General features: G+C 54.1%; 13 protein-coding genes across 13 annotated transcripts; 7 read left to right on the forward strand and 6 right to left on the reverse strand.

The window, feature by feature from the left end:
- Positions 1–273: 273 nt before the first annotated feature.
- On the reverse strand, positions 274–1,795 carry N7532_004950 (uncharacterized protein; the record flags this gene model as incomplete). Its single annotated transcript, XM_056617444.1, has 5 exons — positions 274–410; positions 467–502; positions 562–1,412; positions 1,523–1,585; positions 1,725–1,795. The coding sequence occupies 5 exons, from the start codon at positions 1,793–1,795 to the stop codon at positions 274–276; spliced, it is 1,158 nt and encodes a 385-aa protein (XP_056473603.1).
- A 435-nt stretch (positions 1,796–2,230) lies between these two features.
- N7532_004951 (uncharacterized protein) lies at positions 2,231–4,061 on the forward strand (the record flags this gene model as incomplete). Its single annotated transcript, XM_056617445.1, has 3 exons — positions 2,231–2,310; positions 2,550–3,056; positions 3,116–4,061. The coding sequence occupies 3 exons, from the start codon at positions 2,231–2,233 to the stop codon at positions 4,059–4,061; spliced, it is 1,533 nt and encodes a 510-aa protein (XP_056473604.1).
- Positions 4,062–5,084: 1,023 nt separating this feature from the next.
- On the forward strand, positions 5,085–6,483 carry N7532_004952 (TauD/TfdA dioxygenase family protein; the record flags this gene model as incomplete). Its single annotated transcript, XM_056617446.1, has 4 exons — positions 5,085–5,561; positions 5,627–5,746; positions 5,804–6,244; positions 6,304–6,483. 4 exons carry the CDS (start codon positions 5,085–5,087, stop codon positions 6,481–6,483), a joined length of 1,218 nt encoding a protein of 405 aa, XP_056473605.1.
- Positions 6,484–7,495: 1,012 nt separating this feature from the next.
- Positions 7,496–8,177, reverse strand: N7532_004953 (GroES family chaperonin; the record flags this gene model as incomplete). The annotated part of the gene is made up of 4 exons (XM_056617447.1): positions 7,496–7,520; positions 7,579–7,637; positions 7,762–7,986; positions 8,175–8,177. The coding sequence occupies 4 exons, from the start codon at positions 8,175–8,177 to the stop codon at positions 7,496–7,498; spliced, it is 312 nt and encodes a 103-aa protein (XP_056473606.1).
- Positions 8,178–8,797: 620 nt separating this feature from the next.
- Positions 8,798–9,918, reverse strand: fip1 (cleavage polyadenylation factor subunit FIP1; the record flags this gene model as incomplete). The annotated part of the gene is made up of 3 exons (XM_056617448.1): positions 8,798–9,602; positions 9,663–9,715; positions 9,766–9,918. 3 exons carry the CDS (start codon positions 9,916–9,918, stop codon positions 8,798–8,800), a joined length of 1,011 nt encoding a protein of 336 aa, XP_056473607.1.
- A 616-nt stretch (positions 9,919–10,534) lies between these two features.
- Positions 10,535–11,767, forward strand: N7532_004955 (FAM50/XAP5 family protein; the record flags this gene model as incomplete). The annotated part of the gene is made up of 3 exons (XM_056617449.1): positions 10,535–10,779; positions 10,854–11,382; positions 11,453–11,767. The coding sequence occupies 3 exons, from the start codon at positions 10,535–10,537 to the stop codon at positions 11,765–11,767; spliced, it is 1,089 nt and encodes a 362-aa protein (XP_056473608.1).
- Positions 11,768–12,275: 508 nt separating this feature from the next.
- Positions 12,276–12,997, forward strand: N7532_004956 (uncharacterized protein; the record flags this gene model as incomplete). The annotated part of the gene is made up of 2 exons (XM_056617450.1): positions 12,276–12,507; positions 12,570–12,997. 2 exons carry the CDS (start codon positions 12,276–12,278, stop codon positions 12,995–12,997), a joined length of 660 nt encoding a protein of 219 aa, XP_056473609.1.
- Positions 12,998–14,149: 1,152 nt separating this feature from the next.
- On the reverse strand, positions 14,150–15,607 carry aclA (putative ATP citrate lyase subunit (Acl); the record flags this gene model as incomplete). Its single annotated transcript, XM_056617451.1, has 1 exon — positions 14,150–15,607. The coding sequence occupies one exon, from the start codon at positions 15,605–15,607 to the stop codon at positions 14,150–14,152; it is 1,458 nt and encodes a 485-aa protein (XP_056473610.1).
- Positions 15,608–16,548: 941 nt separating this feature from the next.
- N7532_004958 (uncharacterized protein) lies at positions 16,549–18,633 on the forward strand (the record flags this gene model as incomplete). The annotated part of the gene is made up of 3 exons (XM_056617452.1): positions 16,549–16,682; positions 16,804–17,916; positions 17,958–18,633. 3 exons carry the CDS (start codon positions 16,549–16,551, stop codon positions 18,631–18,633), a joined length of 1,923 nt encoding a protein of 640 aa, XP_056473611.1.
- A 573-nt stretch (positions 18,634–19,206) lies between these two features.
- N7532_004959 (Rpp14/Pop5 family protein) lies at positions 19,207–19,935 on the forward strand (the record flags this gene model as incomplete). The annotated part of the gene is made up of 2 exons (XM_056617453.1): positions 19,207–19,450; positions 19,556–19,935. 2 exons carry the CDS (start codon positions 19,207–19,209, stop codon positions 19,933–19,935), a joined length of 624 nt encoding a protein of 207 aa, XP_056473612.1.
- Positions 19,936–20,057: 122 nt separating this feature from the next.
- N7532_004960 (GTPase GPN2) lies at positions 20,058–21,224 on the reverse strand (the record flags this gene model as incomplete). The annotated part of the gene is made up of 3 exons (XM_056617454.1): positions 20,058–20,717; positions 20,768–20,868; positions 20,936–21,224. 3 exons carry the CDS (start codon positions 21,222–21,224, stop codon positions 20,058–20,060), a joined length of 1,050 nt encoding a protein of 349 aa, XP_056473613.1.
- Positions 21,225–21,825: 601 nt separating this feature from the next.
- Positions 21,826–23,045, forward strand: N7532_004961 (WD40 repeat domain-containing protein; the record flags this gene model as incomplete). Its single annotated transcript, XM_056617455.1, has 3 exons — positions 21,826–21,835; positions 21,900–22,155; positions 22,229–23,045. The coding sequence occupies 3 exons, from the start codon at positions 21,826–21,828 to the stop codon at positions 23,043–23,045; spliced, it is 1,083 nt and encodes a 360-aa protein (XP_056473614.1).
- Positions 23,046–23,311: 266 nt separating this feature from the next.
- On the reverse strand, positions 23,312–24,375 carry N7532_004962 (ribose-5-phosphate isomerase RKI1; the record flags this gene model as incomplete). Its single annotated transcript, XM_056617456.1, has 2 exons — positions 23,312–23,754; positions 23,838–24,375. 2 exons carry the CDS (start codon positions 24,373–24,375, stop codon positions 23,312–23,314), a joined length of 981 nt encoding a protein of 326 aa, XP_056473615.1.
- Between the last annotated feature and the right edge of the window lie 291 nt (positions 24,376–24,666).

A 24,666-nucleotide genomic window follows, 5' to 3' on the forward strand; every position in this document is an offset into this window, starting at 1 on the left:
GCAACAACTTGCTCAAATGGAGACGCTAGACCTCTTTCGGACTAGCGTAAAACGCCAAGCCCCTTGCGCGGCCGTAGGGCTACCCTCCATTACGAATTGACACCTGAGGCAGCAATGGCCAGCATGGCGGTTGCCGGATACACGAAATACAGAATTGCTGCTGGTTGGGATTCATGATGTCCGGTGTCATATTGCCTGTAGGTTGGGCTGGCGACCAAGTCCAAGTTATTTAGCCGCCTCCACTGAATTGGAGAGCGCATACCAGAGCTGAGACTAATAGGTGTCATCGGCCACTTCAGCACCCTCCAGGAAGGGCATCGACCATACTTTCAAGCAATTATTGGACCGGTCACTGTCATCAGAGTCATCCGAGGCGTCAGAATCGTCCGAGTCGTCCGAGTCGTCCGAGTCTGCCGCCTCAGTCCCCCATCGCGACGACGCTGCCCAGAACAAGTGGCAACCACACTGCCCATGGAATGAAAGACGGTGCTGGAAACAGCGTCTGTATGGTAGTCAGTACCAGATTCCCTGTACAGGAAGGATAAGCAAATGGAGGCTTACCATCATGAACTCGAAACTCAGCATCGGGATCCTTTTTGCCCACAGAAAACGCAGGATCTCTCCAGACTCTCATGAACCCATCGGTCCCACCAGCCCAGATCTCGTGAGAGCCATCGCTGCCGGAAGAAACAACGTCAATCCTCATCCGCTGGTTCGTGACCGCTTTCCGTCCGCAGAGATAGCCAAGTTCACTTGCTGTTCTTCGGATGTCATACACGATAACACCATCGCTCTGACGCTCCGCAGCATACAGATAGCGCCCACAGGGACTCCAGAGTAGTTGAGTGACCCCTCTGCCTCCGATCTCGCGATCTGCCTCGGTGTTTCCGATGTGCCAAGTTCCCTGGCAGTCTCCGGTGCCATTCGAGCCATACAGCCCAATACGTCGCGTGAATGTCCCCGCAGCAAGAGTCCCGTTTCCTGAGGGATTACTGGCCATGGCGGACACAATTCCTTTCATGCTGGCAGTATCTCTGCCCGATACGGTAGGCAGCCAGGACTTGGGCCCAGCGGCACCCGTATGCTCGACGTCAAAAACACAAATGAGGGAATCTGATCCGGCGAGAAAATGGGTCCCTCCAAGAGTTTGAGGGAATAGAAGGGAGTGTGGAGCGATGAAGGCTTCAGTGGTTGGTTTGACCATTGAATAGCTTGCTACGATAGGCTCGGAGTCGAAAACGGACGTTAGTCGGATAGGGTGGTCTCGAATCGAAGTCAGAAACACTGTGGTTGATGGATCGGCCAGGTCGTACCGGGGGTAGATTGCTGTCGCATATGTTGTTTCCCCACAAGCAAGAGTTGAATAGGGCTCAAGGCGATGGGGCGATGAAGCTTCCAAGAGGTCGTGGGGCCTAACATGTCAGTCAGTCGCGATTCGAAAGGACTATCTTCGAAGGACCCTAGGTCATCCTGGAAGTACTACTATACTGCTATTAGTGTGTGGGATGGGGCCGTTACTCACAAAAGGTATGTTCGGATACGGTGGTCCGCCGAGTTCGTGAGAAGGGTCGTGCCATCTGGAGACCTATTGTGAAGCCCTCGAAGTCAGCACCGGTCATTGGAGCTGTTAGAACAATGATTAAAAGTGCGGTGTGTCAATAGGTTACCATGCCGCGACATCCTTGAAGGGGTTCAGCAGGACAGCTTTTCAAGCAACGACTCACCATTCGGCATCCTTGAAATAATGGTCGCAAGGGGACGTCGAGGCTACGCATAGAGGCTGCCCATCGGCCATGGCGTGTCGCAGAATGTAAGTAGTACTAGAATATAAAGAAGAGTAAGCGGCTTATAGGAACGCTCAATTCACAATAGATTCATTTTCGCCTACCTGAGTACCTACTAGTACTAGTATGAGATAGCAGAGAATGAGCCGAAGCACAGGGAGCTTTGGTGTGTTCAGTATGAGTGAAACAAACGCCGCAGCAGCACCCTAGGCCAGACAGGTACTACCGAGAGGAAAATGTCCCAGGGTGGCTTTGCTTTCTACTCTAACCTTGGAGTAATTGAATGTTCGATGCGTCAGGTAATTGTTTGGTGTCTGACGTCGGACCGGGAAAACCCACTCGCCGCCATTCACTGCAAGACGCCGCAAATCTTATCAGCATCTCGCGCCCCAGCGGCCTTCCAGTCGTTGCTTCTCGCGCGGTGGTATTTACGCATTCCGATCGCCATGTCTCTTTTCGCGCCCAAGTCTTCCGCACCATCGACGGACGGCCTGTCTATCAACACAAATTCGGCCAATTCTTTGTTGTAAGTGAAGAGAGCCCTCCTTTCCCAACCGGCTCCGTCGCTCCAGGGTCTCCTGCTCCGCCACACAGCTGTCGAAGCTTCCTCCAGGCACAAAAATCCCGGGTTTCTATCGCAAGAAGTCGGGATCGACCTGCTGCAGATCTTCCATTCCTGGCTTCACAAGCAGGTGGAGCGCAGGGACCGCAGGGGCAGACGGAGTCGCGTCAGGTTTTTGAACAGCGAACTAATCAAGAGCTCAGCAGCGGCGGAAACAATACTCAAACCAACTCGAAATCTGCGCTAGGTGGAGGTACTACTGGTGGAGGTCTCTTCGGCAATCCGAATTCCACGACACAGCCCAAGCCCGCTGGAGGATTGTTTGGAGGTCTGGGCAGTGGGAACACTGCGCAACCACAAAGCACCGGGACCAGCATGTTTTCGGGTCTCGGGAATCAGCAGCAAAATAACGCGACCGGAGGTGGAGGTGGCTTATTCGGGCAATCGGCGACGGCTTCCACTCAGCCTGCAGCTGGTGCCGGTGCTGGCACTGGCACTGGACAGGGCGGCTTATTCGGCGGTGCACCCAGCACCAGCACCACGCAAACTGGAACGACAGCAGGGGGTTTATTTGGCGGAGCATCCAACAACACACAGACAGGTGCCACCGGAGGCGGTGGTCTCTTTGGTGGTGGATTAGGCTCAGCGACACAAACCCAGGCCAAGCCAAGCCTCGGACTGGGCACCTCAACTACCGGGGGCGGACTCTTGTGAGTGACTCTTGTGTGTTTCTTGTCTATTATACCTTTGCTAACCCTTTCCGATTTAGCGGCACCACGGGCACCCAGCAGCCTCAGCAACAGCAGACTCAAAAGCCCACTCTCTCGCTGTTCGGAAACCCGGGCACGACACAGACGACTCAACAACCACTGCAACAAAGTGTGGCCGGCGGTTCGGTGGCACCTGGTGTGGCTCTTAATCTGGACGAGCTACTCCCTACGACCAAATTCGAGAGTTGTGCGGAACAGGTTCGCAAGGGAATCGAGAACATCGACAACTACATCCTGGACCAGATCAAGCTGTGCAATGAGGTGTCCGACATGCTTCCCACAATCGAGTCTCAGGGCTCCACCATCCCCTATGACGTTGAGTTTGTGCAGGGCAAACTCGAAACCATCCAACATGCATTGGAGAACGACGCAGGCGACATCGACCAGCTGCGCGGCCTCGTCGCACGGGACGCGGCCGAGGCACAGGTGGGTTTCCGTGCCATCGACACCCTGAAGCTGCCCCTACAGTACCAGTCCACCAGCGGGAATGGCTGGTGGTCGATGCAGGATCAAAAGGTGCCAGATCGCCGGTCTACTCGCAAGAATACTCTCGCTCTGCCGGATGACGTGGAGGCTGACCCTGCCACGGCCACGGCGGTCAATGGCGTGCCGGTCAACCTGGTGGATTACTTTTCACAGCGCTCAGATGAAATGAGCGGTGTACTGGACCGCTACAAGGGCAACCTGAAGGAGATCGAAGACCACCTGCATGGGGTGGAGCTTACGCTCAACCGCCAGATCAGCGAGTTTGTCAGCTCTCGATCTCGTGATGGTGCTGGTCCCGGCGGACCTCGGTCTGCCATCAACGACCTGGCGGCTGTCCTGGGAGACGTGGAAGCCGGAATTCTGGGCGTTGCCAACCGGCTGAGTGGTGTTTCCGAGCAAGTGCAGGAGGTGACCCTGGGGCCCTTGTCTGCTGGAGAGGGCCGGCTGGGACTCAACTGAAAATGACTTGAGGATGGAGGGCTCCATCGATTATGTACACTAATGCAATGAGCGGTATGGAAAGGTACGCAAATGAAACGACTTTCACTTCGTGGTGTCTCTACATGTAGATGCCGTAGGCGGAAGGCCCGCGTTGGTCCAGATGTGTTGCTCGAGACGGGTACATTTCCCCATTGCGCTCATGGTCTTGGGGATTGCAGTCACTCCATTGAGATCGTCTCGGATATTTTGGCGCATCATCAGAAATAGATCAGCATCCCACACTGACCATGCCTAAGGGTTAGTAATATCCGAGTTCTAACAAGGTTATCGAGGTTTATAATGTCAATGCTTGGCAGGTCTCTCGCTGGTTTCACCCGCTGACAATAAATCATCGCCCAACCGCTGGAGCCTGTGGAAAGACGGTCTGCTCATTTCGGCCAGCCCGGAACGCGGCGCACCCGTTCTCAGGTCAGCTTCTTCCAGACCGTCGGCGTGGCGTGGGAAGTGCAAACCGTCCGCCACTCTTGCGTGATCGCCCGCTAGCGCGCAACCGGGCACTGCTAAATCGCACCTCGCGGCCCGCAGCCTCGACGATCGTCGCAACTTACCAGAGCTCTATCCGCCTGCGCTGCTCGGCATCGAAAGTTGTAACATGGACCTTGTACCCTGCGAGCGAACCTGCGAGAGAGCGGTGTGTCTCGAAGCTCGACAGCGATGGCAAATCTTGCCATCAACGTCAGCCAGATGGCGTGCTTCTAGCGTCTGGGGAAGCGGTTCCCATCTTCATGCTCCGCGATGGCGCAATCTCAACTCTGGGCCGAGCACGCAAGATCTCCAATGGAGCCGGATTATGAAGACGTGGGTGTCCGGGGTTGACTCATGGTCCACGCTTCTCTCACGCCATCGCATCCGGCCTTATAAAGAGGACCCTGGACCCGAGTTCTCGTAGTATTGAAAAGATCTATACTCGTCCATTCGTCACATAGGATCCGGGGCTCTCCGGTATACTAGTACTGTCAGTAGTACCAGAAATCTTTTGCCATGGCGCCATCTCTGGAAGAGCCCATTGCTCTTTCGACACCGCCAGCACTGGACACTGTTGTTGTGCCCAAGACCGCCATCAACTCCGTCAAGCCAATTGCCGGCGACAACAAGTTTGGCTACGTGCCCGGACGGACCATCGTCGAAAACCACGACAACTACCAACACGAAGACTTCCTGCCATCTTTCCCGGACGTGCACTGGGTGCCCATCGAGCCACACTCGTATGAGGATCGTGGCCTTCGAGGAGACCCAAACTTCCGCAATCTGCTCCAGGACGCCACCGCGGTCTTCGACTACAACCCCAAGATAGGAACCGAGATACATGGGGTCGACCTGGCCACTCTGACCGATGCACAGAAGGATGACCTCGCCCGCTTGATTGCCTACCGAGGCGTCGTCTTCTTCCGGTCCCAAAAGAACTTTGATATCGAGGCCCAGCGGGCACTCGGGAGGCACTTTGGCAAGTTGCACAAGGTATGTGAGATCTGGCTGCCTGTATCGTGATGGTGGGTTGAGTTCAAGTTGGCTTACTCCCGCAGCACGCAACCACCGCCGTGCCAAAGAGAGGCGATCTGCAAGACGTTCACGTCGTCTACACTGGTGACAACTCGGGCGACAACCGTGCCTTGTTTAGCCCGAGTTTCCTCTGGCATTCAGACGTAAGTTTCTCTACCGTGTCACACTACCACTGGAATTCCTGCTAACCCCTAGTGCAGGTCACCTACGAGATTCAGCCTCCATCCTACACATCGCTGAAGCTTCTCACTGGCCCACCCAGTGGTGGTGGCGGTGACACCCTCTGGTCCTCGCAATACGCCGCCTACGATGTCCTATCTCCTTTCATGCAAAACTACCTCAAGAATCTGTCGGCTCTGCACTCCGCCGACATGCAAGCCAACGACTCCCGAGCTATCGGCCGGCCCGTCCGCCGTGATCCGGTCACCACAAAGCACCCTTTGATCCGAACAAATCCCGTCACCGGCTGGAATGCCCTCTTCTTCAACCCCGGCTTCGTGACCAAGATTGTCGGGATCCCCAAAGCTGAGAGCGACGCCATTGTCAAATACCTCACAGACGTGGTCGCCACTACACAAGAGATGCATGCGCGGTTCTCCTGGGGCAAGGACGACGTTGCTCTGTGGGATAATCGGACAACGGTATGTGACATCCTGACCCCAAGAAAATGAAAAGAGGCGCAATAACTGACTCGACCCAGACCCATTCTGCCTCTTACGGCTTCACACCCCACCGACGGCACGCCGTTCGTGTCGCATGCCACGCTGAGCGTCCCGTGCTGGAGGACTCTGGAAAATCGCAAGAGGAGGAGCTCAATGCCTTGTATGGACTGCCGGCAGTGGACAAGGACGGATCGCGACAGTCAAACTACAACGACTGAGGGTCGAAGAACGGACATGATAACGACAACATCACAAATGCTTTCAGCGTAACTTGCCAAATTAGCGATAATAATTCCATTACATTCCTTTTTATTTCCTCTTGAGTTGCTATTTAAGCTCTCTGTTTTTTATAAGGTTTCATGCAATATGCTTGTCATCTTCGCTAGAAGGTGCGTGGTTGCGCTATTGAGATACATTATATATATCATATCAGTGATTGCATCACAATTGCACCAAACACAATTTTATGCCGCCGTGGTAACGTTGAAATATGACCTAGACATCACAGATAATTTGAATTCACTCTTCACTCGTATTTCACAGTGCTGGCTCATGATGTCGAGGCCAAACCTACATACGGCGGCCATGTCTGGCGGAGTGACGATGCCTTTCATATTGGGCTTACTTAGGTACGTTCGTACCTTCGACAAGAGAACTGGGAGAAAGGATTTTTGAGTTCCCCTGTTGATCCGTTACCGGCGGGAAAGGGAGACGGCCACACGCAAGCCTCGGAAGCGGTCGTTTGGGTCAACATTCAAGGCACCATCCGGGAGAATAGTGGCGCAGGAGTTATAGCTTAGAGACAGCAGTGTCTTGAGGGGAGATTTGTCTGAATTACACAACTGCCACCCCTGGCAGGTAGCACGGGGGTAAAGGCGAGTGGCGATTTGGTTTAATAGTACAATAGACAAAGACATGCAAGACCCAGGGCCAATCCAGCGCTTCAAAAAAACTCATTATGCAAAAGGAAACCGAGACAAGGCATGAAGTCCCGTCCCGGTATATTGTTCAGGTTTCCTTTTTTTTCTTTCTTTTTTTCTTTTATTCTGTTCTTGGGCTCGTTGTGGATGGTCGAGCTCGTGATTTCGCTTCAGTATAATACACGTCGAAAGCCATCTACCCTCCCCTCGACGATTTACAGCCGAGCAGGTCGGGAGACCAGCAAGACGACAGGGAGGAGAAAGAGACGACATGGAAGAAACGAGAGACATATTATGAATGTCAAATAATTTACTCGTTGATCTTGGCCAGGATCCTGTCAGGGGGTTAGTCGGGGTTGTTGGGAAGTGATGAGGGGCCAGCGCAACACGTACTCAGAGTCCCGGAACAGGGTGTACTCCTCCTCGCCGACCTTAATGGGGTTGCCGCCGAACTGCAGAGAGAGACATGTTAGCAGGGAAACAGCTAATGGAATAGATCACTGGCGCTGGAGAAGCAGCATGCTATATGCCGGCGCTATGCGGAAGGACACGGGGGTGAAGGGTGCGACCACGTACCTGGGGAATCAGAACCTTGTCACCAGAGGCGACACCCATGGGCAGACGCTTGCCATCCTTGTCGAAGGCACCGGGGCCGACGGCGAGAACCTTGGCCTCGTTCTGCTCCTTAACGCTGCTCTCAGGGAGGAAGATGCCGGAGGCGGTCTTGGCCTCGGGCTTGATGCGCTGGACCAGAACGCGGTCCAGGAGGGGGGCGAGGGACTTGATGTTACGGAGGACAGACTATCGCAGCAGGCGTCAGTATTCAAGATGCGCAAAAGAGTTCGTGGGATGTGGGCTATTGAGTGGGAATTGGGGTTGGAAAAAAAGCGGAGGCCATTGGACGTCCGATCAAGGGAAGAACAGCTCAAAAGGACGTCAAATAAGCTGGCAAACATGCTAAGACAAGCTGCCTGACACAGGAAACATACCATTGTGATGAGAGGTGGGAGTATTGAGGCCAGGGAGCGATGTGCGTGGGATGGAGAAGGGAAGAGGGAAGCGTCCGGGGGAATCCAGACTTGAGAAATTTCCAGAATGCCAAGCCGCGCGAGCTCTCCCGAGGGCCGACACGCTTCTCTGCGGGTTCTACCCCATTGAAATGGCATTCATACCTCTTTTAATTAAATCGCTGTTGAATGAATATTGGCAATAAAGATAGTCATAGTTATAGTCATAGTCATAGTCATAGACATAAAGGACAATATGGCTTGTATCTTAGGACAAGAGAACACGACTCCATTGACTACTCGACGTGATCTATTGTAATTATACTGCAACCACTGCTAGGAGGCCATTAGGCCTGTGATTTGTGATTGTATTCGCTATTGGTAGGGCAAACGTCCTAGAAACACTGAAGCTACTTTCTCATAGGACAGACTGTCTCAAGTTCCCGTTCTCCGCAGTCAAAGCTCACATACCCGGTCTGGAAGGTTCATAATCGAATTCGATACATAAATTTCCCATTGAAATTTGCTTAGAACGCCGCGATATCCAGGTGAATCGTATAAAATCCATGCCGATCATTGGAGTAACCAGTAAAACCCACGCCAGCCTACCATCTTCGCCCTCGCCCCCGTCCTCCATAATTTCCACGTTGGTCATAACCTCCATATCCCATCTGACCCTGGCCTCCTTGACCATATCCTTGTCCTTGGCCTTGGCCTCCGAACCCTGGCTGTGACTGCTGGCCACCTGGCTGGCCTGCCACCATCGATTGTGCATGCTGCATGAACGCCATCGGGTCCATGGTTGACGGGTCCAATCCTTGGCTCATCATAGCCTGGAACATACCCTGCATCATTTCAGGGTTCATATCAGGCATTCCTGGAATACCAGGCATAGCCGGTGGAGCACTAGCTGCGGCAGCAGGTCCTGGAGGCGCACCAGGCATGGGGGGCATTCCAATGCCCAAGAAAGACTGCATATCGTCCATTTGTTTCTTTTGGTCTCCCACCTCCTTTCGCACCCCTTGCTGCTTCAGACAGTAGCTCACCCATGTAAACTCGTCGAACCCGTAGTTGAAGTAATCGGAGATATCAGAGCCCGGACGGCGCCAGGGCTTGTCGTCTGTAGGGAAGTCGACATCCATATCGGTGGCCATGATCGGCTTACCCGTGGCTGGGTGAACAGGATTGCCATTGACGTCGATCGTAGAGGTGTGAATTGCCGGGTACGCAGAGCCAGGCTTTTGAGGCGCGGTAGGTTGCGCAGCGGCCGTTGTCGCGGGCGCGGACACGGGAGTCGGGGCATCTAGACGAGGGGTGGCAGAAGGCGTCGCAGGTTTCGAGGTCAGAGATGAGTTGGCCGAGGAGGGTCGCTGCGGTTCTTGTCGCAAGGTCGCATGGCGTGGATGAGAGCTTCAAAGGGTCAGCTAACGGGGCAGGTCGCAAGTGGGCAGGCGACCGGGGGAAGCTTACGCCTCTGGAGGGGGCGCGTCGGCGGGCGCCTCAGTAATGATATTGAAGTCATCCTGAGAGAAATTTAGCGAGTGTGCTTGAAGCTCGTCCTGGGTCCACAAACATCATCGTCATCGTCATCCTCAACCTCGATCTCTTCTTCCATGCCGTCGTTCTCCTGCGATTGGTCTGGGGCTACATTGGCACCATTGTTCGCGACCTCGGTGGTCGGCACCGTGTCGACAGGGTCATAAAAGTCGTCTTCTTCTTCGTCCATTATTTGGGTTCGAGAATCGTGGACAGGCAGGCAAAATCGTGAATTGGCTGTCAGAAAAGGAATCTAAGGTCGGAGGGACTCCGCAAGTCAATGCATGCGCCGAGTTTGGACTGTTTGCACTCCACTCCGCCGAGTGAGCTAGAGCTTTGGAAAGTAGATGGTGCTTTCTTGTGATGAAAATAAAAGAACGGAGTAATGCCCCCCAAGAAAAAAAAGAAAAGAAAAGAAAAGAATACAATGTATTTCTGCTCTTTGATGGCAAACATAAACTCAGCCAACGTTCCTCACCGTATCTACTTATTTTCCAGCGTACGGCTATAGTCGGTTCTAGACAGCAAGCTAGGCTTTCGTGAAGTAACTACTTCAAATATAGCTGATGCCCCGGGACCAATGATCTCAGTCAATCTCGACAGTGCGTATTAACTGTCAGCACATAGTAGTACATGTGTTTCTAAGGTTGCCAGGTAAAGAATCTGGTAGGCCTCCATCTCTACCAATCGATCACGTGACGCTTCCCAAGACCTCAGTTCGCCGTTACAGTATTGGGTTCTGGTCCTTTGTGTCAGTGTTGAACCCCAGGTGCCACCAAGCTTCCATAGCCCTTCTGCTGGTCAAGATGGCATCTTCCGAACAAGACAGCCAGACCTCCACGCCGCGGTCCTTCACGGGCCAGAGCGTCTCTGCAGAGGAGATGCTCAAGTCGCAAACCGTGGGTCTCGTGCATCTCTCCGACTTTCGCAAACGACGCGCGGAGGTATTAGAGCAGAAAGAACGGGAGGCGCATGATAAGTCTCTCGGTATACCGCCAGGGAATGGCAATTCAAGAAGCGCAACTCCTTCGACAGGCGACATGACTGATGGGTAAGTTTTCAACGCACTCCATCGTCTCTCCACATTATCTGATAGCAGTGACTTGCAGATCTTCGACTGCGAAGAGTGACGGTCCACCCAAGAAGAAAAAAAAAGGCTCTCGCCAAAAGCAAACTCTCTTTCGGTGATGATAATGAAGATACTGGAGAGGAATCAACGATCGCCACTCCGCGCGACTCGAGCATCTCCCGATCGAACTCGAAAACACCTAACGAGGAGGGAACACCATCTACGATTCGCATGAAGGCAAATCCGAACGCGCTGCCCCCTCCAAAGGCAATGACGAAGGCCGCCGAGAAGGCCGAGGCACAAGCACGCGACACATTGCGCAAGGAATTTATGGTGATGCAAGAGGCGGTTAAAAACACAGAAATCCTGATCCCTTTCGTGCTTTTTGACGGAACAGGTGTACCCGCTGGGTCGGTCAAACTTAGGAAAGGAGATCCCGTCTGGCTATTCTTGGATCGCTGCCGAAAAGTTGGCGCAGAGTTGGGAAGCCGCACTGCCAGCGGGGCTGCGAAAGCTCGTCGAGAGTGGGCTCGTGTCAGCGTGGACGATCTAATGCTGGTAAAGGGCAATGTTATTGTTCCTCATGTAAGTCCGGCTTTAAAACCATGGCCTAGCGTTTCCATTTCCACTAGATCCCAGCTAACCACAGCATTAGCACTACGAGTTCTATTACTTCATCGCCAATCGCGTACCGAGCTTCTCAAAAGCTGGCGGCCTGCTTTTTGATTACTCCGACAAACCCCCTGCGGCAAAGCCCAACGACAACCCTCTGTATCATCCTAAAGACGAGAAGCTAGAAGGTGCCGACAAGGACCCCTCGGAAACAAAGGTGGTGGACAGACGCTGGTATGAAAAGAACAAGCATATTTACCCAGCCAGTCTCTGGAATGAGTATGAGCCTGGCAAGGAGTTTGAGGAGAAGATGACATCCACACGGCGTGATGCGCAAGGAAACACATTCTTCTTTTAGCGGGCGTTTTGTTAATATCCCACGGTGCCTCCGAATCCATTGCCGTTTTGTGACCAGATTAAAACGCGCTGAATTGATACCCTGCCATTTTAGCTGTCCGCGCTCGAGAAACCCTAACGTATTGTTGCTTGGCCTCAGGCCTCAGGTGACCACCTCACCTCCCAACTCCGCTCTGCCGCCGCAACTCGTTGGGGCAAGCACAATGGACTTTCACTTGCGATGCAACTCTCTCAGATGTCGGGTGCAACTGAAGGAAAGAGCTGTGGTGACAACTTGCTCGTGAGTCGGACTGGCGTTGATCTTCCCTGAACTATGCTGACGGTGCAGACACATCTTTTGCCTTCGTTGCGCGGGCGACCTTGGCCTTGCACACCCCACATCAGGAGAACGTCGCTGCCCTGCTTGTCAGACAATCCTTTCCAACCCAGACGATGCGGTATCGACCATATTAAACCCTACGGAGGATTACAAGACCAGCGTGCTGAGTGGTCTTGACCCCAACACCATCATGGAGTGTGCTGGACGCGCTTTGGGATTCTGGGCATATCAGAGCACTCAAGAGATGTATGTTCGAGGCGTGGTGACAGTTTTCCTTACTGCTGCTGATTTCCTTGTCAGATTCTACCAAGAGTTCCTTGGGAAAAGTCTCACCGAGAAATACGCAAGCCTGAACACTGAAATGGATAAAATCATTCATAACGCCAACTCGGAGATTGCAACTCTCCATGGCAAGGTCTCTGGTTCGTCACATATCCTCCATCTGGGCTAGATTCCAAACCCAGCTAAGACCTCAACCATACAGACCTGCAAGCTGCTTCAGAAGAGTTGGAGAAGAAGAATCAAGAATTGATCGGCCTCAATCGGGAAAAATCCAAAAAGCTCTCCCAGATGACAAACCTTTACAACCTCCTTAAAGCACGCGCAATGCGAACCCAGCTGCAGAGTGCTGCCTCGGACACAGTATCTCAAACGATCAACACATTTTCAACTCGAACAGAACCCACCGCATCAATCTCCTTAACTGGTAACAACGGGCAGCTAAAATCTCGAACCCCGGGTGCTCACAAGGCAGCTGTGTTCCCCGTCAGTCCGGAGGGAGTCGAGCAGCTGCATCGATACCAGCGCAGCGGTACAGGTAGCTCCAGACAAGTCGGCAAGATAACACCTGGTGGGACTGCGATGGCTCCAAAAACAGGCAAATCGAGTTCGAAACAACCATATGGTGAGTAGGACTTATGTACTGCTCTGCGGATTGAGCTAACTCGTCTGCTGTAGCTGTGAACGAGCAGCATCGTACTCGGTTGCTACGGACGTCTCGGCAGTCGACCATATTGTCGAACCTACCACCAGAGGATGCAATTATTGCACGTTTCGGCAGTTGAATCTTTGCATACTCTTACCCCTCACGTCTCGCCTTGAACAACTCGACCTGGAGCGGTTGCTTGGTGGCTCTTCGTAATCAGGTGCAATTATACTTAGCAGTACTCATTGCCGAACCCTTCTACAGGACTAGTCCATAGGACCTATCGAGAGAAGAATACAGTCAGTTAAAATATTTTAAAAAGACCTGTTGAGCCTCTAGCCTTGTCGCATTGTTTAGGACAGACTACGACCACGATAGTAGTATACAGTATCTGGCCGACCAAACCGCATTGGGTAAGACCACTCCCGCTCGCCCGCGAGCCGCAGTTCGGGGCAGCGGAAGCCTTCCCCTGCCACCCTCGGCAACCACCATGAAGCCCAATCCAACCCAAGCGTCGGCACGGTCCCTACCTTATTCCCCACGATCTGTTCCTCGCAGCCCAGATCGTCGGTTCCTGAGCCATAACCCTGTTAATCCGGGGTGCAGGAGCTTGTGTGGAGCCCGTATCGCCCGTGCTTGTTGTTCGGTATGGTAATTTTCGTCATCTATAACTACCAACCACCCTCACCTGCACCCTGCACTTCCGCGCCAAAGAGCTGAACACAGCAGAAATCGATCTCCCCGTTAAAAAAAAAAAAATAAATAATTACAAGCCTGCGGTCTTGGGCGTACATAGAGTTCTTTTATTTGTAGGACACAAAAAATACCTTACATACTACATTGGGCCAGAGAACTGTTGTATCATCACGGAATAAATTATTCGGGACATCTTGATCTAAATCTCCCGGGTGGAACATAAAGGAAATCTAATCATGTACGTCGGCACCAAGCATCCGGTCTTTTCGTCCGGGCGGGAAGAAACGCCATACCCTCGATTAGAGGGGTGAGCGGGGTACCCAAGGGGTCCCGCCAAAGTTCATATCATGCCATGCATTATACCACAAACCCATGCAACGACAGAGACGCTGCAAAACAAGAAAACAGGGACAAAACACCAGGGAAGAAGCTTTTCTCAACATTTAAGCGCCGAACTCCTTGATGTCGGTCTTCTTGCCCTGCAGAGCCAGCGGCACAATACCACTGACGTGCATCTCAGGGCCGTAAACGTGCATGTCTAGACCCAGCTCAACACCGGCGGACTTGATGTTCTTCAGACCCTCCTGGTAGTTAGGACCAGCACGGCGGACCCAGATCTGGACCTTGTGCTCGTTCAGGACGGGAGCGACATCGCGGATGGCGCGGATGACACCCTTGAAGGTAGAGGCGACGTTGGTGAAGTTGGCAATACCACCACCGATGAAGAGGACCTTGCCGTCGGGGTGCTGGGGAGCACGGAGCATCAGGTCCAGAACGGTCTTAGCGTAGGAGTAGGTCTGGCCCTCGGAGGGCGCACCACTGTACTCTCCGTAGTTGGCCAGCTCGGAGACGAAGCCGGCCGAGGCAATGGCGTCGGCGTAGACAACCGAAGCACCACCACCAGCAACCAGGGTCCAGACACGACCGCTGGCGTTGAGAACGGTCAGCTTCAGGGAAGCACCGGTCTTAGCGTCCATGTCGGAGATGAACTTCTCCTCCTTGCTCATCTCACGACCGAAGGGGGCGGGGAAGTCAATTGGCGGACCAGCGTCAATGTTGACCTTGCCGTCGGTGTTGGCGAGGGTGGGCAGACCCAGGGCGGCGGGGCTGCGAGCGATAGCCCACTTGGTACCGCACTCGAACTCGGCGGTCTGGTCGAGCTTGGCCGCCAGGTCGAGGAAGTGGACATCGGCGGAGGTGGCGTCAGCGTTGGGGATGACGACCAGAGGGTTGATCTCGAGGTAGGTGAACTGGCAGTCGACGTAGACGGCGTAGAGGCGGGAAATGAAGTCCACCAGAACGTTGTGGATGCCCTGGGGCACCTTGCTCAGCAAAGCAGAGGCAATCTCCTCGTTGGAGGGGAAGTTCTTGAGGTTGACAGGGACGAGGAGCTTCTCGGCCTTCGCATCGACATCACCAACGTCAACACCACCCTCGTGGGTGAACAGGATCCAATCGCCCTCACGGACGGAGTTAATGTTGATGTAGTATTCCTCGGACTGCTGGTGGGGGACCATGGGCTCAACCAGGAAGTTGCGCAGAACACCGGTGACAGTCTCAACCTGGACGTCCTTGCCAGCGCGGGCCTCAATCCACTCACGGGCCTCGGCCCAGGTCTTGTTCAGGGCGAGCAGACCGCTCTTGCCGCGACGCTTGATCAACTGATCGGGCTTCGCGACGAGCTTGGCGCCGGGGGTCAGCAGCCACGGGTAGGTGACCTCAGCCTGGTCAAGGACATCCTTGACGGCCTTGTCTTCGGGGAAGTGGAGGGAGGCGAGACGAGGGGGCGGGTTGTGTGTGGAGGAGGGCGGCAGAGGGGTCGGCTTGATGACGGGAGCACGAGTGAGGTGGTAGCTGAGGATGGCCTTGCCATCGGCCTCGAGGATAGACTTCGCGGACATGGTGTGTGGATGTAGTGTGGATGGGAGAGAGAGTGAGGAAGGAAGAAGGGAGAAGGGAGGTTTTTTTTTGGGAAGGGGGAAAGCAGGACTGGAGAGTACAGCGTAGAAGGGGAAAAGTTGTGCTGGAGAGTACAGCGTACAATTGAGGCAGGTGCGGTTGAGGCGAGCAAAAAAGTGTGGAAAGGTGGGGTGTTGGGGCAGGTGTGTGTGTACGGGACCTGTACTTGGTACTTGCTCATTATTACTTGGGCCAGTTCGCCGGTGTACAGCTGAGCACTGTTTCAGCCTGGGCCAGAAACCGCTAAGGTACTAAACTTAGACTTGCGAGGAGGCCATCCCCAGTGCCCCTTCCTTTTGTTGGGTTCACCGCCGGAATCCGATCTACACGGTCGCTCCCAGAACTTTTTTTTTGTACTCGCCGGCCGAAACCATCCGAGCAGACGGGCCCCGGATGGGAGTGAAAATAAATACGACGAATTGTGGTATGTACTGTATATGCAGAGATTGTTCTGCCCGCAATTGAGCATTTTTTTGGTTGCATAACCTCCTCAATTCGCTGCAACTCGAGGCCTCGGATCTATACTTCGAACAGTGGGCAGAACGTGTACACTTACCTGTATCGTACGCCGATCAAGTGGGGCAGTATCGCCGGTACCCGGTACTTTGGGGACCGCAACTGTTGAGCTGCTTAGCGCCGTCTGGGAGGAGCTGTACACCGTACCTGCGAGTACTCGGCCCCGCGGATTTTTCTGTTGTCTTCTTCCCCTCCTCCCTTCTCCTTTCTCCATCATTCATCTTTCAGCGGGTGTTATAACGCATAGGTAGGCTTTCCTCTCCTCCCTCCCTCGCCCTTGCTCGTGTGTGCCACGCATTCGTTCCCTCCACACCGTCCGTGTGCGCCTCAAAATTTTGACCTGGTTCTGACCACCATCAGATTCACAATGCCTGCCACTTCGCTGTCCGCCGGCAACGGCGCCAATGCCAACGACAACATCACACGCTTCAACCCCCCCAGCCGTGTGCTCTCTCCCCTCAGCCACGCCCTCTTCCACAACAAGACACGATGCTTCGTATAGTGAGTCCGAGCCACTCCCACCCCCCACCAATTGCATCCCAACTACTCCCCCGAGACGAGGACAAGTCCAATGGGCGGATGTGGGTTCATCCGCAGCACGAGGTTCTAACAGTGATCCCAGTGGCATGCAACCCCGAGCCGTGCAGGGCATGCTCGACTTTGACTTCATCTGCAAGCGCACCACCCCCTCCGTGGCCGGTATCATCTACACCTTCGGCGGCCAATTCGTCAGCAAGATGTACTGGGGTACCAGCGAGACCCTCCTCCCCGTCTACCAAGACGTTGAGAAGGCCATGGCCAAGCACCCCGATGTCGACACCGTCGTCAACTTCGCCTCTTCCCGTTCCGTCTACAGCTCCACCATGGAGCTCATGAACTGCCCCCAGATTCGCTCCATCGCCATCATTGCCGAGGGTGTTCCCGAGCGTCGTGCCCGTGAGATCATGGTCACCGCCAAGGAGAAGGGCATTACCATCATTGGTCCCGCCACCGTCGGTGGTATCAAGCCCGGTGCGTACAAGATCGGTAACACCGGTGGTATGATGGACAACATTGTCGCCTCCAAGCTGTATCGCAAGGGTTCCGTCGGTTACGTCTCCAAGTCCGGTGGTATGTCCAACGAACTCAACAACATTATCTCTCAGAACACCGACGGTGTGTACGAGGGTGTTGCCATCGGTGGTGACCGTTACCCCGGCACCACTTTCATTGACCACCTGCTCCGTTACCAGGCCGAGCCTGAGTGCAAGATCCTCGTCCTGCTCGGTGAGGTCGGTGGTGTTGAGGAGTACCGTGTGATCGAGGCCGTCAAGAACGGCACTATCACCAAGCCCATCGTGGCCTGGGCCATCGGTACTTGCGCCAGCATGTTCAAGACCGAGGTTCAGTTCGGTCACGCTGGTGCCTCCGCCAACTCCCAGCTGGAGACCGCTGTCTACAAGAACAAGGCCATGCGTGAGGCCGGTATCTACGTCCCCGAGACCTTCGAGGACCTCCCCCATACCCTGAAGGAGGTCTACGAGGCCGAGCTCAAGAAGGGCACCATCACCCCCGCCCCCGAGCCCGTTGTCCCCAAGATTCCCATCGACTACTCCTGGGCCCAGGAGCTGGGTCTTGTCCGCAAGCCCGCTGCTTTTATCTCCACTATCTCCGACGACCGTGGCCAGGAGCTGCTGTACGCCGGTATGCCCATCTCTGACGTCTTCAAGGAGGACATCGGTATCGGTGGTGTCATGTCTCTGCTGTGGTTCCGCCGCCGCCTCCCCCCTACGCCAGCAAGTTCCTGGAGATGGTTCTCATGCTCACTGCCGACCACGGTCCCGCCGTGTCTGGTGCCATGAACACCATCATCACTACCCGTGCCGGCAAGGACCTGATCTCTGCCCTGGTCTCCGGTCTCCTGACCATTGGTTCCCGCTTCGGTGGTGCGCTGGACGGTGCCGCTGAGGAGTTCACCAAGGCTTACGACAAGGGCCTCAGCCCCCGTGACTTCGTCGACACTATGCGCAAGGAGAACAAGCTCATCCCCGGTATTGGCCACAAGGTTAAGTCCCGCAACAACCCCGATCTGCGTGTCGAGCTTGTCAAGGAGTTCGCCCAGAAGCACTTCCCCAGCACCAAGCTGCTCGACTACGCCATCGCCGTCGAGACTGTCACCACCTCCAAGAAGGACAACCTCATCCTGAACGTCGACGGCTGCGTTGCTGTCTGCTTCATCGATATGATTAAGAACTGCGGTGCTTTCTCCACCGAGGAGGCCCAGGATTACCTTCAGATGGGTGTCCTCAACGGTCTGTTCGTGCTTGGTCGTTCCATCGGTCTTATTGCCCACTACCTCGACCAGAAGCGCCTGCGTACCGGTCTGTACCGTCACCCCTGGGACGACATCACCTACCTTCTTCCCACCCTGCAGAAGGGTGGTGCCGAGGGCCGTGTCGAGGTCAGCATTTGATTTTCTTGGACATGATTTGCAGCGCCGTCCGCTGGTGGCATACAGTCCGTCCCGAGAGGACGGTGGAGTTTGGTTGATCCCTTGGTTTTTGTTTCTCAGCAGTTTTGTATCCATGTACTGCGCTACCCAGCATGACCGGCTTAACGGTGGGCGATGCCAGAGGGCTCGCCCCTGGAAAAAACGGTGCAACGCCCGACTACGGATCTTGATTTAATTTGTTTAGATGACTAGACCTCTCTGGGGACCTAATGAACGTACCCATTGCATGATGATTATTATATTCAGCATTTTTTTCCCCATGTGCCCGTAGATATGTTCACGCTTGTAGGCATCTTCTTGCTCCGGATTTTGCAGACTATATCCAATGTATCGTATGCGAAAATCCCCCATCACGTAGCTTGACAAACGTCCGTGATCTATCGGTCTTTGTGCTGAGGCAATTTGACCCAGCGGCTTGGCGGAAGAATTTCTTATCGCAAGGCTTATCAGTGCCCGCTATCAAATGTCAACTTCGCTGCAATTGCTACGGTCTCCAATTTTCCTTCGAACTTCGGTCTAGCCTCCCACATCACAATGGTCCGCCTCAAAAACCGCTACCTTCTTCTGGATATCCTCTACCCGGACCCAAAGACATGGCCGACGGCAGCCCAAGCCACGAAGAATAACTCGCAATCTGCTCAGCTGGCAATCCACTCGCCAACCTCCGACGCGTTGACCCCGGGCCTTCTCGCAAAGATGATCCGCGAAGAAGTGGCCGAACTATATGGAGATTGGGGCGTCGGTAAGCTAGGAGGAGCCTCCGCGACTGGAGTAAATGGTGCGTCAAAAGTCTTCCTACTCTGGCTCGTGGGAGCGAGCCCACGAATTGGGAATGAGAAAAGTGTCACGTATAAAATTTGAGCATGAACTGACCGATCTCCAGTGAAATATCTGTCGCCGGCAACCTCAACTGCCATAATTCGCTGCCCACGTGCCTCCTTCCGCCTCGTTTGGTCCGCACTCACTTATATGTCCCATGTCCCCGAGCCTGGCGCAGGTGCACAAAAGAGACCTAACGGAGGACGCGAACGTCCCTGTGTATTCCGCGTGGTTAGGGTGTCTGGGACAATGCGGAAAGCCGAGGAGGAAGCCATTCGTCGCGCGAGACAGGAGATTGTACGGATCAGAGGAGTAGAGGAGAAAGGTGTCCTGGGCGATTTGATCTCTGGCGTGGAAGATGGCAAGGCCAAAATGGAACGATCCGTCCCTGTCGCGCGAAACGTGATGGATGAGAGTGAAGACGAAGATATGGATGATGATTGATTTGTTAGATTTCCGCTCTGCTCTACTGCTGGTTGTTTCGATTGTACATTAATGATACCCTTTTGAATTTGCATATTGTACACATGGTTTCAGCTCTAAATGAATGCTGTGTTATGTCTTGGCTATTTCTTTCGTTGCACCTTCACCCCGCTGTCCGGGACTGGACCATTCCAATCCGTCATATCGTCATCCTCATCCTCAGCTTCCTGCTCCGCCGCGGCCTTGCTAGCTGTATCGCGCATACGTGCCTCCTCTTCCAATTCCTTCCTTTCTATCTCATCATATTCGTCCTTCAAGTCGAGCCATCGTTCTTGCACATCCCGTACATCGGTAACCCCCATCCCTTCGCGAACGGCAACCTGCCAAACGGTGTCGTTCGCGCCCTCAGCGGAACCAAATGCGTACCCGGAGGCGCGGTCAATAGCCCTGAGTAAGCTCATCATACTCTTTTTATCCTCGACGGCCAGCGTCTCGAAGGCAACGAGCCCAAATTCTTCGACCAGGTCGACGATGGCGGTGTTGAGGGCGCCGAACTTGCTATGGGGGAGGCGGGAGGATTCGGATTCCAGGTGTGGGAGAAGATAATTGAGGTCCTGAACTTCTGTATAAAAGTCCAGGTTGAATGGCAGTTCAGGATAGTTGGAAAGATTGTCAATTTTGGTGAGGACGTTCAAGTGAGGAAGATCAAGCTGTAGCATTGCGCGAAGAGAGAGAAGGAGGGCGGAAATGTACATCGAGGGGAGAGTGAGGGCGTAGCTGTCGACGAGATGAATGACAATCAACTGATTCGAGTTAGCATCTTTCTTGGACCTTTTTCTGCAGAGAAACAAACCCGATAGCCAAGCTTTTGAAGCCGAAAGAAGATATTCCGTAGCGAAGCGTGATGCGTAAATAGTTCAACCTGGCCAGGGCAGTCGAATAAGACATAATCGTCTAGTAAAGTATTAGCAACCAGGTCACCTAGCAGCCTTGAAGCTAAGCACGGGAGATCAACACAAACCTCCAAGTTCTTTCAATCCTTCCTCTAACCAGGAATAGTTCTCCTCCAACTCCTCAAGCGCATAGAGTGTCGCCCCGTTCGGACCGAGCTTGTCTTCATCCATGATCTCTTCCAGCGTGACGAGATCGCGCACGTCCAGCGCACACGGGTATGAGGTCTTATCGTTCGCGGGGTCGAGGTTCACGATTGAGCATTTGCGCCCGATCGCTCCGAGGAACTGATGCATGCCATTGCAGTAAGTAGATTTTCCTGCACCAGGTGGGCCAATAACCAGTTGTGCGAAAGGCATACTGGTGCTTTCATAAGAGGACGAGGTTGGAAAAGTATTGTAAGCTGTAATAAATTTATCTCCCCCCACTCGAGTCACATTTGACGGGATGCGGCGATATTGTCTCACCGCGCTCACCGCCGGCAGTGGATGGCGTCTACAATGGGTGACGTCAGGATATACTGTTTGTTGATCCAAAAATTTATTCATTTGCTTGTGAGAATCTATAAACGATCATATATAGAATACTATCTCGTCTGAGCACTAAGGGATTGGCTTGTACGACGGCACATTTCCATGTTCTACCTCTCGCAGACCTTCATAGTGCCCCGGCCAGTTGTAGTTCCTGATAAAGATTGGGATTTGCCAGCGAACACCATAAGATCATGTACTACTCGAAGCCCAATCAATTTCAACAAATAATGAAGCAACAACTTAAGTGACCCTGAAGGCCCAAAAAGGGAGATTAAAACAATACTGGTAGATCCGAATCAAGCTGTGACATTCTTATCAGTGTAGCGCGGGGAGTCTGTTGGCGGCGAGCGGCGGCAAAAAAGGCCCTCAAGAGCTCCGTCGGCTGCGTATCTCCAACTCCGCCTGAAATTCCTACGAGGTGCCAACCATGTCGTCTAGTGAGTACTATTCCCTGTGCTAAAGTGTCATGTAGTCCCTGAAAGATGAACTAACATTGGACAGACCTCATTACCGTGGCCTCGCCGCCTGAGGACGCCATCTCCGCCCTGAAGTTCTCGCCCAACCCCGACTCGACTCGCATCGTTGTATCGTCATGGGACAAGAATGTCTACCTCTATGATCTGCGCGACGAGAATGGCGCAGTTGGCGAGGGAAAACTGCTGCAGAAGTTTGAACACCGCGCGCCTGTGCTCGACGTGTGCTTTGGCGAGAACGAGAACGAGATCTACACAGCTGGACTGGACTGGGACGTTCGAAAGTAAGTATCGCGCAGTGCCTGTTCCGATATCTTCTGTCACTTTGGCATGAAGGAGCGATACTAATGGCTTTAGGATTGATACCAATACTGGTGAACAGACTGTCCTGAGCAGCCACGAGGCTGGCGTACGCAATGTTGTCTACAGCCCCGAATACAAACTCGTCATCTCCGGTTCATGGGACTCGACTCTCCACGTGCACCGTCCTGAAGCTGGCACGAACACCGAATACATTCCCGCCGTCATTCCCCTCCCCTCGAAGCCCTTCTCGCTGTCCATCACTCCTACCAAGCTGGTCGTCGCTATGGCGTCCCGATCCTTCTACATCTACGACCTGAAGTCCTTGGCCCTCCTTACGGCACAGGCTGATGGCGCCTCGACTGACGGCAACAAGGTGGAAATCGAGCCATGGCAGCGACGCGAGAGCAGCTTGAAGTTCATGACGCGCTGTGTCGCCTGCATGCCCGACGATGCCGGATATGCCTGCTCCAGCATTGAAGGCCGTGTGGCCGTTGAGTGGTTCGATCCATCGCCCGAATCTCAGGCCCGCAAGTACGCTTTCAAGTTCCATCGTCAGACTACCGAGGATGATGTCGACATTGTCTACCCCGTCAACGCACTGGCTTTTCACCCTGTGTATGGCACGTTTGCTTCTGGCGGCGGCGATGGTGTTGTTGCCATCTGGGATGGCATTTCCCGACGCCGCATTCGCCTGTACCACAAGCATGAGTCTAGTGTGGCTGCCCTCGCATTCAGTGGGAATGGAAATTACCTCGCCATTGGCGTCAGCCCTGGCTTTGAGGATGGCAAGGATGATATGGCCGAGGGAGTCGTCAAGATTTACGTTCGCCAGCTGGGCGAGACAGAGGCGAAGCGCAAGAGTGCCAAGTAAACCTCTTCAAAGGGTGCAGATGCTGGATGGAAAAGCGAGGTCTTTCTGATACCAAACACAATCTAACGAGTCAATGCGCAACTGTCTGTTCACTACGCGTAGCCCACGTAGCAATCACGGGTTACATATTGGTAGAACCTCAAACTATCGCGAAAGTACAAATAGCTTTCATTTCTAGTCCACCGGACTGTAGCTCGGAGGAAATCGCATCTTGGTATCATCTAGCAGTATATAACCCATTGCATCAAATCCACGCATGGTCCCATCTATTGGATGGCATTGCGCACCGACACAGAGCCATCGGGCATACCAAAGTACGCCGCAACGGGGCGCTGGCCACCAATACCACCGGCCGCCGCAGCCTGGGGGCCAGTCAAGCCGGAGAAAATGCCGACCTCCAACACACCAGCAATCTGCTTAATCTCGCGCGACAGACGGTTCACGTCCCAGACGCCGCCGACGCCAGATCCGTCCAAGCCGCCAGCGATGTCGGCTTGAATCAGCATGGGCGGGAAGGGCGCATCGATGATGAAGAAGTCCTGGTCAGTCTTCAGGTTTCCTTCCTTGGGGTTGGCGTTGGAGCGGATGACGGGGTTGATGGAGCCGAGCTCGACCAGTTTGTTGAGCACGCGGTAGGCGGCAATGGGGGCGACCTCGACAGGAATGTACTTCCAGTTAGTGAGAAGACGAGACTGAAGCTTACGGGAGTCTATAAAGAACGAAATGGTGTCAGTGTGGACCGTTCAATGCTCAAGGCTGTCTGTTTCTCTTGGTGATGGGCAAATTTCCTACCGGCGACGCAAATGAACTCCTTCGCTTGCATGGCCACCAGCTTCTCCTGGAACAGACAGGCACCGCCGCCCTTGATGCAGTTTAGCTCATCATCGACCTCGTCCGCGCCGTCAAAGGCGACGTCCAGGACGGTTCCTTTCGGAATGGCATCGAACTCGACAGCCGTCAAACCAGCGCTGACGATCAGCTGACGGGACTGGTAGCCTGTGGGAACATAGCGAGTGGCCGAGGTATCGACACCGAGGGCCTTGATAGCCTCGACGACATAGACAATGGTGGTACCGCTGCCAATGCCCACCCACTGCGCATTCTTGGGGTAGTGGTTGGCGACGGCGGTGGTTGCGGCGGCGCGCTTTGCGGCTTCGATGTCGGCCATGGTGGACTGCGAGCGTGGGGAGAGGAAGGTCGTGCGTGGGAGACGAAGTGGAAGAGATCGAGAGAGAGGAGAACGGATGGCCGCACAGAAAAGTCGTGGGACCATTGGGATCTTTCCGGAGTTGGGGATTTGCACTCCGTCAATTTCCGTCGCGACAGCCATTGCGGGGTTGTCCACGACGGTTCCTGGGCCTTTCCATGGTCGCCTGGTGCAGTATGGCACCTCCTTGGGCGACTTCTGCAACCACTCACTACGACTAGCAGGATATACTATGGCATCATTCTCCTCGGCCGCCGCGAACGAGCACACAAACAGGATCTGCAAGATTCTACTCGGCCATTCTGAACGGACCGTCCTGTTCTTGCGATGCCCCGCGCGAACCCCACCAGTCGAGACCGAAGACATCCCTCCACACTCACCGGGCCCAGCATGGCGCATGGATATCCGATCGAC

The sequence above is a fragment of the Penicillium argentinense genome (genome assembly GCF_028826775.1).
Source record: "Penicillium argentinense strain IBT 30761 chromosome Unknown utg000005l_segment0_segment0, whole genome shotgun sequence".
Taxonomy (NCBI): Eukaryota; Fungi; Ascomycota; class Eurotiomycetes; order Eurotiales; family Aspergillaceae; genus Penicillium; species Penicillium argentinense.